At 34.4% G+C, this 12,152-nt stretch overlaps 2 protein-coding genes across 2 annotated transcripts; one reads left to right on the forward strand and one right to left on the reverse strand.

Annotated features, from left to right (window-relative positions):
* Positions 1-2,038: 2,038 nt before the first annotated feature.
* commd6 (COMM domain containing 6) lies at positions 2,039-5,425 on the reverse strand. Its single transcript, XM_053495850.1, has 7 exons — positions 5,217-5,425; positions 4,493-4,548; positions 3,990-4,055; positions 3,820-3,896; positions 3,362-3,530; positions 2,623-2,775; positions 2,039-2,510 (listed from the first exon to the last, which is right to left on the reverse strand). Exons 1-7 carry the CDS (start codon positions 5,230-5,232, stop codon positions 2,460-2,462), a joined length of 588 nt encoding a protein of 195 aa, XP_053351825.1. The 5' UTR covers positions 5,233-5,425; the 3' UTR covers positions 2,039-2,459.
* A 1,032-nt stretch (positions 5,426-6,457) lies between these two features.
* On the forward strand, positions 6,458-12,065 carry grtp1b (growth hormone regulated TBC protein 1b). Its single transcript, XM_053495849.1, has 8 exons — positions 6,458-6,543; positions 7,381-7,532; positions 7,645-7,803; positions 7,910-8,034; positions 8,282-8,378; positions 9,822-9,994; positions 10,150-10,335; positions 11,071-12,065. Exons 1-8 carry the CDS (start codon positions 6,479-6,481, stop codon positions 11,167-11,169), a joined length of 1,056 nt encoding a protein of 351 aa, XP_053351824.1. The 5' UTR covers positions 6,458-6,478; the 3' UTR covers positions 11,170-12,065.
* Positions 12,066-12,152: the final 87 nt, after the last annotated feature.

Here is a 12,152-nt window from a genome sequence, read left to right on the forward strand (position 1 = left end):
AATGCAGTGCCGGTCCCAAGCCCAGATAAAATGGAAGAAAGAGCAAGAAAGAGCATCAGCGTAAAACCTGTGCCAAGCTTGTGTGTGGACTAAATTGTCCGCTGTGGTGACCAACCAATCTTTCATTATTGTATAGTATATATTTGTTATGCAGACTTTTGCAGATTTTACTTGATTTTTTTGTGTTGTGCTTGTCATTAACATTTTTGCACAAGAACCCAAGCACAGATCAGCATAATAAAGTATGAGGGGCTTTCAAGTAAAACAAGAACTTCAGATTAAGTTTTACAAACACCATTGGACATTACAGGAATTCAGCTGGGAGCTATTGGCACATCCCCCATACAGTCCTGATCTCGCTCCAAGCCATTTCCAGATGTTTGTTCCATTAAAGGAGTTTCTGGGAGGCCAGTGTTTCAGACTTCAAGCAGGCTATGTGGTCATAGTAAAAATGAAAATCTTTCTATCATGATAGTCTCCAAGCGCTAGTGAAATGCTGGAATAAGTGCATTAGTTTAGCGGGGGTTATAGAGAGAAATAAATAACTGTGTTGTTATTCTGCACGAACAAACATCCTGGTTTGACAACCCTGCTAATCCAAATAAAGCATGGATCAATTAACTCATATAACTTATATATAGAACAATCCTTTTCAATTTCACTGATCTATCTATGGAAAAAATCGAACTGGTAGTAGTGTTACTGGATGCAACAAATTTTTTAATTTTTGATATATGTACTTTACATAATATTCATGATGCCCTTTAAGTGTGGTGCAACTGAAACTCATGCATACTTGTGCTGCTTGTGTAACAAGTCTTTACATTCAGATGTAAAAACAGATTAGCAAAAGTGTTAAAAAAGAAAATTACAGCAGCTTAAATTCAGCTTCCCACATTCCCCTTTGTCATTAAACGCAATGTAAAGAGAAAATGAATTAAACTAAACATATTGAATTCACACAGGTGACATGGTGATGCATTGTGTAGTCACCACCTCAATGTTCCACGGTTCCCAACTCAATAATGAGCTCGGGTTACAGTCTGTCCAGAGTTCTGCATGATTTATCAGTGTCCTTCAGGTCCCTTTCAAAAACATGCCAGACAGTGGAATGTTGATAATGTTGTCTAAATGAATGTTTGTGAGCATGGAACTGTTCGTAAATCATGCCAGGTGTACACATGTTATTTTCAGGATCCATTATTACCCCGACTGAAAATTCACTGTTGGTTGTACAAATAATATACATGAACCACGTTCAAGAGCAGGTTTTATATACACAACAATGCACTCTAATCTTTTTTTATAATCATTCAGGAAAGTGATGCAAAATAGTATAGTAGCAACAATATTTATTTGTTAGATAATCAGTGGAAAAATTAAACCAATATTCACTGAATAGAGTTGAATAGGGGAGGTGATAGGAGATAAATTGTTGTTTCTTAATTTGCACTGTTCCTGTTTTGCTGGTGCATACAGATGAAATATAAAGCATGTTGCGATGGACAACGTAGCCAGTCAAAAAGGGGGAAAATGTAATTGCAGGATATGTTATATATGTTAGATACATTGAGTTTGCTGATTAAAGTAGGAAATATTCTTATGTCTATTACCAATGATACAACTGATATGATCCAGACATATTTAATTCATTAAAAAGATTTGTTTTTGTTTCCTAAAACATAGAAAGCATACTTAGCTCAGAATGCTACTGATGCCCTGCATGTAACAAGATGCCATGGATGCAAGCTCTCTTACTCCCAGAAATAGATAAAATATGCAAGACATGTAACCCCATCGAGGCCACCCTGTGGTTGTGTGGCTTACCACACTGCAAGAGTTCTCTCTTTGGGTATGACAACTTTAAAACATAAAAACAACAAATCATTATCTGGATATTAACATCTTATTCCATCATTCCAATCATAAATCAGGCCTCTGGTTTTAATCTAAAAGCATATTTAGTACATCCTACAAATTCAGTGTTCCAAGAACTACATTAAAACTATTAGCAAATGTATTTAGGTGCAAAAGCTAATTTATTTGTAAATCTTACTTTAATGAGCTTAAAAACAAGATAAATAAGACAATATGATGCATGCTATTAACTAACACCAGTAATAGTGTTTTAATAATAACAGTATAAATTAGTAATTACTACATCAAATCATTTGCCTTTATTAACCATTTTCTTTTTAAACTGGACATTTACATGCGTTCATCTATACATTTTAATTTTTAAGGTCAAGTTAGATTTACAGATTATTCAGTGTTTATAACAAATCATTTTGAAAATCACATTTAACATGAAATAAGTTTTATGGCAAATACTTAAGTATGGGTTAGTCACATATCAAACATACATTTCAAAAGAGCTTAAATGTAAACAATCAGTAAATACTGAAAGGCTACAGACTGGAATAGAAATGGTTTGGCGCTGAACCATTGGCGCTGAACTCCTACACAGTTTCCAGAACAGAGGCAATTTCTTTGAACTGTCTGTAGAAGTTCTGTTTTGTTTTGTTTTTTAATAAATAAAAAGAAAAAAGACTGGTGTAAATCATATTAGTCTGCCCACATCAACTGAATGGCATTTAGGAATGAAAGTAATTTTAAGCAAACCTGGAACTGAAGAACTGTCATTTCAAAAGACTTGTAAGAAATTTCTCCAGATGTGTCTGCAACTTTCATCAGGACAGAGATGTACGGGGAGTTGAGCGAGCGACATGTGTCAGAGCTCACAGCCATGCCCAGCTTCCACTGGATATCCACCAGCTATAAGTAAACAGATAAAACAAAATTTGTCTTTTACAAAAGGACAACAGATTATACTACAGGGTATATGTGTCAATCTCAAGGAAGTAGTACCTAGGACTCAGCATTTGAATTTCAGGCTAGTAATATCTAGATTCAAGAGATTTAGATCTAGAGAGACCTTTAGCTTCAACGATCGACTCAAAATGATAAATGTCAGTGTAGAAACCTACTAACCAAATTAAAAAAGGCTGAAAAAGTGCAAACACAAGCTTGACACGAGACAAAGGAGTTCTTAGCAGAGTTCTTCATCAACCTATTTCTTAAAATGATACATGTACATGTAAGATATTTCAGACATTGAAAATTTATCTGTCTTAGGTTTTTAATTAATATAATTAATTTTATCACATTCTCGTCCATGCAGTTTAATAGTATTTTGGGTTACATAGAAGAGACCTACTTTAAGTGTCTAAGATAACTGGTGTTAATCAATAAAGTTCATGGTGCTTTACAGACCCATTTAATGCTGATGTTGCCTAGGAAGAACTCGAGTTTGAGACGCCAGGTATAAGGGTATTATTATGTGATTTAAGCAGAAACCTACCTGTCCGATGCTGGCCACAGTATGCACCTCCTGATGTGCTTGTACAAGAGAGCCATGTTCAGTCCACAGCTGGTGCATGACTTGTAAAGCCGATTTGGACCATTTAGAACTACACTCTCCTAATTTAGTGACCAGGCCATCTGCAGTGAGATTAGTCTTTGCAGCTGATCTACAACAAATTACAATTGCAGAAAAGGTCAGCAAACACACAGAATGCTTACACAACTTGTTACAAGCACCAAAAAGGCTTTGGTTCATGTTTAGTAACCACTGTAGAGTACGAGCATGAAATTCTGCCTAACAAAACTCAAGGAAACAAAAATCACTACTTGCTGAGAAAATCATGAGCAAGTGTATTTCCCTAACATGTGTATTTTCCTCAATCTCATGTTTATGAGGTTGATGGCATACATATAATAAGTCTACCTGGATTTTTAAGACATTCAGGTATACTTTACCTAAAATTAAATGACAACAGCCTAATAATATCCTGAACAGCTTTCCAGTCCAGGTTTATCCCAGCTCGTTGAAATTTCTGTTGAATTAGCAGATATTATGAGTTATGCATGGTAAAATATGTTCAGTGTTGCAGTGCAAAATTAAAAACTACATGCCGTGCCCATCTCACCTGGTAGTTTTCAGCCACGTCTACTGCTCTATGCTTTCCTTCAAGATGAAGCAGAATCTCATGACACTGGAACAATTAAAAATGCTACCAGGTTTGTAGTCAAACTAAACAAGTTTTTGTTATACAATAAACATACATACAAGTGACAAAGGCAAACAAAAACCTGACCATTACAATATATGGGCCCTCAACAAATTTGTACAGGATCTCACCACTGCATAGAATTGTATCCCTAGCATTACAATTTACCTTCACTGGAACTAAAGACGTTCAAGCATGAAAATGCTCTTGTGCACAGGTACATAAAGACATAGTTTGCTGATGTTGATGTTTGAGAGCTTGATTTGCCCAAGGTCTGACCTCACCCCACTAAACATCTTTAGGATGAATTGGAAAGCAGGATGTTTAACAAGCATATCTGGTTGTGATGGTCAGCTGTCCACATACTTTTTATCATATAGTGTATGATTAGTTTTAAAAAATGAAAAAAACTTAGTGCTTACTGTTCCTTCAAACACATCTGATGGCAATTTCCCAATGTTCTCAATTACTGCCACATCTGGAAAGAAATCAGAACTTAATTTAATCCTTACAGAGTTTTAATGTTTTTAGGCTTTCGGCTGCTCCCATCGGGGGTCCAACAAAGTGGACTATCTGCTCCACACAAAACTTTGCACAGATTTTTTATTTTTGTTGTTGTTTTTTTTCACACCGGATGCGCTTACTGAAGCAAACCTCCCATTTTATCCGGCATTGCACAAGCTTGGGCATTGGGTGGGAATTACACCCGAGCCTTCCACATGGCAGGTAAGAATTCAACCCAGTTTTAATGTGTGTCTAACAGATACATGTGCAGTAATTTTAACATTAAATAAACATGGTATACAGGGATGTTATACTGTAACGTATATCATGTTTATTTATGGTTAAAATGACTGTGCCTGTAGCTGCTAGACACACACATTAAGTAAATTTAATGTACGGATCTAATACTAATACATGCTATATGAAAGAAAAGTGAAGTTCAATTACAAACGTGGAATTAATACTACAGTAATAACCAAATTTAGGCTATACAATAGCTTGTAAATTATAAAGCTCTGACTATTGTTATATTACAACCAGCAGACATTTTTGAACGCCACCTTTCTTCGATACAAAGTAGAGCAGGTTGTGATGCAACTACGTCTAAAGATCAAAGAGAAGTTATGTTTAATCCGATCTCACCCGATGATCGCTCCATCCTCCTAGACACGGTAGAGAGCTAGCTTAAAAAAAAATCAATACAACTAATCTCTTCAAAATTTTAAACTTATTAAAAAAAAGGTTAAGTAAACGGCATTTTTATTCCTTCAACTGATAATATAAAAATAATCTAATTGCAATAAATATCTTCCGTGCTCAGCCGACAGAAAACAGAAGTTACTTCCGCATACGTCATTGCGTCCTCTGTGATTGGCTGAAACTGTAACCTTTAAAAGTCCTGTTTGCAAATTTTATCTACACTTAGTGCAGGAATGTGGAAGTTTCTAATGAACACGCACGCAAACTTAAGTATACATATATTCTCTGTTTTAATGCAAATGTATAAGTGTATAAGTGAAAGTGATCGGCATGATGTTTTATTAGTTGAAAAACTACTTACAATGACTTAAAACTATATATATATATATATATATATATATATATAGCATAAATGCTATATATGATATATATATATATATATATATATATATATATATGCTATATATATATATATGCTATATATATATATATATATATATGTTTTATATATATATATATATATATATATATATATATAGCATATATAGCATATATAGCATATATATATATATATATATATCATATATAGTGACTTAAAACTATATATATATATATATATATATATCATATATAGCATATATATATATATCATATATAGCATTTATATATATATATATATATATATAGCATATATATATATATATATATATATATATATATATATATAGCATATATATATATATATATATATATATATATATATATATAGTTTTAAGTCATTGTAAGTTCATAGGCGATACGCAAAAATGTTCGTGTTTTACATAAGGTATAGTAAGTTGACAGCGCCATCTACTGGCAGAAACTGTCTTTTTTTCTATTATTTATCCTTCTCTTCTAAAATAAAAATAAGCAAAATATACCCCAGCGTGTGATCTAATGCTAAATGTGCTTGTATGGACTTTTAGATCATAATTGATGAGTTTGTATGTATATGTCGGTTGAATCCCAAGTGTGCATTTCCACACACGTGCACTACACATAAGGCTTAATAATGTCCCTATCCAGAGCAGTGTGTCTACTGTAAGTGTTTTACTGCTCATTTGCATGAAGGGCGGGGTTTATGTAACTATACACCAGGTATGTAGAGGTTTTATGCGAGCCTAATGAAGTAGAGCGTGGAAAAGTGAAGTGTGGTTGAAGTGAACATGGACATGAATCTCCCGGTGGATTATGACTCTGCTGAAGGTGGCATTTCAAACAGAAACCCGAGGTAGTTTTTTTTTATTATTATATTGTATCATTTAGATCCTTTGATCTTTTTTGAGCGGTAAGAGGCAGTATCACCTGTATGTCAGGTGATCACAGTTAGCCATTGCTCTATTGTTGCCCCTTTCAATATTATTATTTTTTAAATTGTCGAGGAAGGTTTTTATCTGAGTTGTTTGTTATAATTTGGGACGGCCCGTTGTTGTTATTGACAATATATCAGTTTACCTATCATTTATGACATTTAACAGATACTCTTATCCATATTTGTATCTCATTTTACCCCTGAGCAGTTGAATCCTCAAGGGACCAACAGTGGCAACCTGTTACTGTTAGGGTGTAAACCTAGGACCTTCTGATTAGCAGCTCAGTGCCTTAACCATTGAGCTACCCCTGTCCTCGTATATCATTGTTCTGAATGAACTAATGTCTAAAAACGTATATAAATTATTATTCTTGATTTATGTTCAACCTAACAGATCTTTTTTTTTTTTTTTTTTTGTTGGTCTTGTTTTTGTATTTGTTTCTATCTGTCCTAACCTGCCAGGTCCCTAACATTATACCTTGTGTTCAGTTTTGGTAAAACTCTTTTTCCCTTATAATTTCATCCTTAGCTGGAAACATCAGTATCTATTTTTCTTTTGGGATACCTTTTCTCTTTTTGCATTACTTCTCTTTTTTTGTGATAATCCTTCCCTCTTTACATTTCTTTGTTTACTCTCGTTCTGTTTCAGTTTTGGCCTGTAAAATATTTATAATAAATAATTCGCATATGCATGTCATTTTTCTAAAACATTTTTTTATTTTTAAAGTTTAACTAAACTTATTTTCCATTCTCTAGAGTTGACAAGTATGGATTTGAGCATTCTAAAGATCTTAACTCAGAAACCTATGAGGAAATGATGACTGAGTATATACCAGTGCTTGCCAGAAGATCAGAAAAGTGGTCAAGGCTTCTACAAGAAAACACAAAAATGGATAAGAATATAAAAGGTGGCCTTGCTACACCTCCACACTGACCACTATTTTATTATCACAATTTAATCTTTGTCACATATACACAGTATATCTCATTATTGTGTCACTGAATGTTGATTATTGGCAGTGAAGAGGTATGTGAGGAAAGGTGTTCCCAACGAACACCGTACTCTGATCTGGATGGCTGCCAGTGGAGCCCAGCAGCATCTGCAGATGAACTGTGGTTATTACCACTCTCTCCTGAAGGGTCACCATGACCCCATGCTGGAGGAGACAATATGCACTGGTCAGTCTCATGCTTTTTTATTTCTAGATGTGTAAACTTGTTACAGTCAGCCAAGAGTTTTTTTCTTATTTGAAGCCAACACTTACATGGTCATGTCACCTTTCAGACTTGCACAGAACTTTCCCAGACAACATTCAGTTTCATGACTCCTCCCAGTCTTGTTTACTGAAGGCTCTATATAATGTTCTACTGGCATATGGACACCATAACAAGGATGTTGGATACTGTCAGGTACAATACAAGCACACTGACACATTATTCCCCAAGATATATTCTTCATCTTCTTCTTATTTTTGCTTAATTAGTTGCATTTAAGACAGTATGTACATTATTCTTAGTTATAATAATAGTCATTAGTCAATAGTCATTTATTTAACTAGCTAACAGCTTTGACAATATTTGCGCAGTTAAAAATTTTGCTGAACTTGTTCTTCTGCAAATATTTGTAGTGTCAATTCACATTTTTTCTGTTTTCAAGGGGATGAACTTTATTGCAGGATACCTCCTTATTATAACTAAAGATGAAGAAAAATCCTTCTGGTTAATGGATGCTTTGCTGAGTAGAATCTTACCTGGTCAGTGATTTGTTTTTATCCCTTAAAGCTAAGATCAATTTAGTCAGAGTATACAGCCATTCCAGCCATTTGTCAAGATGCAAATTAACTTAATCAGACATTTTTAATATTTTTTTATTAATTCGTTCATCATCTATAGTATATATCGCATTATCCTTTATACAGGGTCTGGAGCATATCCCAGGAGATTTAGACACTAGACGGGGTACATCCTGGACAGGGTGCCTATCTATTGCAGAACAATTTGGGAACGCCAATTAACCTTATAATGAAAGAAAGAGTTTTCATAACTGCTACAGAAAGCAAAGCAGAACAAATGTAGTTTTAAGAAATGGATCAAATCTCCAAACTCCTCTACTGCTGCTAGTTCAAACTTAACTTGGTAGATACTGTAGTAAGCTGTTTAGAAACCTATTCACTGACCCTTTCTACAAAGACCGGGCCATAAAAATGGCAACATTTTATATAACCAGTCAGCAAACTAAGGACATAAACTCCTGCATACTCTATTGCCTGTAAGGCATGTGATGTGAACAGCATTGAGAATGTTTTCTTTTTCGTAGTAGTTTATTTTATTTCAGAGATGCACCAAAACCTTGCATTATTGTAATGCAAATGGAAAGCTGAAGTATTAAATATTGCAATCATGAATCATGATCATCATCTACCGCAGCAACCTTGTGGTAAAACTTGTATAACTACGGTTATTAACACCTACTGACGCCAACTGACTGCAATACCTGCATGTAAAGGGATTAGACAGTTTTTGAAACTCCAGACAGATGGTTTTTTTTTTTTACTTTTCTAAACAAAAATGACTCTTTAGAGAGTAAACGTTTACTCTCTTTAGAGAGTAAACAACTGACTGCAATACCTGCATGTAAAGGGATTAGACAGTTTTTGAAACTCCAGACAGATGTTTTTTTTTTTACTTTTCTAAACAAAAATGACTCTTTAGAGAGTAAACGTACGAGAGTAAACGAGTAAAGGGGCTTGTGTTTAACAGCTAGCTGACAAGGAAAGCGGTGCCCCCTGCTGGGCAAGCAATGCACACCTCTCTAGAATAACATTAGTACAAAGATAAAAACAAACAGCACAAAAACAACTTTTTTCATACAACTGCTCTGAAAATTAAAAAAAAACTAAAATATAGGTAAATAAGTCCTGAATTACTTTCATCTGAGTGTTTGTCTTCTTTTATTTCTAACAATTTTAATAACAAATTTAAGTTAAACAGACAGCTATTTATAAAACATTTACATAATCTGAATTGTAATTTTGTTAAATTTATTTGACCCTGTTTAGATTTTCTTAAATTGTACTGAATCACCCACCCCCCAAGTCTTTTAATATGTGTCAAGCTTCTTTGTCAGTGTTTATTGCAACCAGTAATAATGCCCAATGATTAAATAATAATGTGAAATAATCACATCTGTAACCTAGATTACTATACGCCAGCCATGCTGGGGCTAAAGACAGACCAGGAGGTTCTTGGAGAGCTGGTGAAGTCTAAGGTGCCTGCAGTGTGGCAGACTATGACTCAACACAATGTCATGTGGGGCCTGGTGGTCTCAAGGTGGTTTATTTGCCTTTACATTGATGTCCTTCCCATGGAGGTGAGGAGGGATCTGTAGATATGCTTTGATCTTTCATTTGATCATTTTGTTACCATCGCCATTTCAAATTAAATTCAATCAAATAATCATCAATGAATAAGGGCCTGTTTCTAAAGTGGATCATACCCGCGAACACTGTGGTATTATCTTGCCAGACAGTGCTGAGAATATGGGACTGCCTGTTCTATGAGGGCTCCAAGATCCTGTTCCGCGTGGCCCTCACACTGATTCGTCATCACCAGAAAGTGATCCTGCAGGCGCGAAATTTTTCAGACATCTGCGAGTGTTTCAAACAGATCACGCATGGGGAGTTTGTGGAGAACTGTCATGCGTTCATGCAGGTAATGTGACAAAGACATTCTAAAACCACCAGTTTTGTTGTTTTACATTTACAGTGCTGTGAAAAACTATTTGCCTGATGATTCGGATCATGTTAATGGTAAAAAGATGTCCAAACCTAGGTTTATGCAGCAGGACAATGATTCAAAACAAACCATCAAGTCCATTCCTGAATAGTTAAAAAAAAAACCCTAACAAACAGGTTTTGGAGTGGCCTAGTCAAAGTCTGAACTTAAATCCGATTAAGATCCCTAAACAGGCCATTCATGCTTGAAAATTCTCCAATGTGGCTGAGTTTAAACAATTCTGCATAGAAAAATTTCTCCACAGTGAAAGATGTCATCACAAGAACTTTATTGCAGTTGTTGTCACCAAGGGTGGCACAACCAGGTATTAGGTTTACAGGCAACTACTTTTTCACAAAGGGCCAGGCAGGTTTGGACAGCTATTTTACCTTATTTAATAAAATAATAAAAAAAAAAATGCATTTTGTATTTACTCAGTGTAACTTTGTGTAATATTAAAATTTGTTCGATGATCTGAATCAATTAAGTGTGACAAATATGGAGAAAAAATTAGGAAGAGACAAATACTTTTTCAAGCCACTGTAGACTGATAATACGTTTAAAGTTATGAATGATTCATCAGCATTTTATTAGCTAAACTTTTATTCAGCACAATTTCATTTATAGCATAAAGTTACAACTGTTGATACATGTAAACTTATCTCACTTCAGAACATCTTTATGGAGCCTGGTAGTCTTTCCATGGCAACGATCATGAAGCTCAGAGAACTATGTCGAGAACGCATACAAGCTCAGAATTGTGGAAGATAATGGTGACAATATTCTACTCACTCTGGAGTATGGAGTATAAATGACACTGTGAATGTGGAATGCGTGTTGTAAAAATTCTAATTCATGCAAATTCAACATGAGAAATTTAATAGGTCATTAAATGTTTTTTTTTTAATTTTCCTTCATTTTCTAAAATCATATTTTTGTTTTAAAAACAAGAATTAATTTTTGCTATGAATGATTACCACTGTGATTATAAATATCTATAAAGATAGATATCTGTCTGCTGTTATATCTATAGGCTTTTAGATGGAAATGTACCTATGCCAGAATACTGAAGGGGAAACAATTTAGTTTTTAGATAAAATTATTTTAAAAAAAATTTCTATAATTTATTAACTTTGACTATATGCATGCTCACCCATTTTGCTGTAATGGGTGAGCAAAATTCATTTACAGTTGCATTACTACTTGAATAAAATCTACCTGTGAACAATGTTGCCATATAAATACACCTGTTACAGAGCATTCCAAAACAGAGATTAGTTTGGGGATTAACAAGCTATTAAAACAGTCTGGTTTCAAGGTTCTACAAAATAAACAATCAATCATAGTTTTGTCATAAAATTATCCAAAATTTTCACATGCCAGAGAACTCCATTAAACTCCTTCTTTAAAAGTTGAAAAAATACACACTCAACTGTGTCTCCGCTTTAGAAGGCCATCCAACAAAGGTCAGTAACCTAAGAAGGGCATTAATCAGAAAAGCAAATACAATGCCAAGGGTATCTTTTAATATAATGCTACCACCACCATGCCTAACTATAAAGGTGATATTCTATGTGTGATGAGCAGTGATGGATTTCCATTAAAATGTGGATGCTATGGTTGTCTTGTGAACAATTTCTATTCTCTTTCAATTCAGGGTTTTCCTTCTTATTTGAACAGTTATGAGCAATGAAATGGTACAAGGTTGGACTCTCAACTAATTTAGTGAACCTTACTGACAACATATTACATCA

This window comes from Clarias gariepinus, chromosome 5, assembly GCF_024256425.1.
Source record: "Clarias gariepinus isolate MV-2021 ecotype Netherlands chromosome 5, CGAR_prim_01v2, whole genome shotgun sequence".
Classification (NCBI taxonomy): domain Eukaryota; kingdom Metazoa; phylum Chordata; class Actinopteri; order Siluriformes; family Clariidae; genus Clarias; species Clarias gariepinus.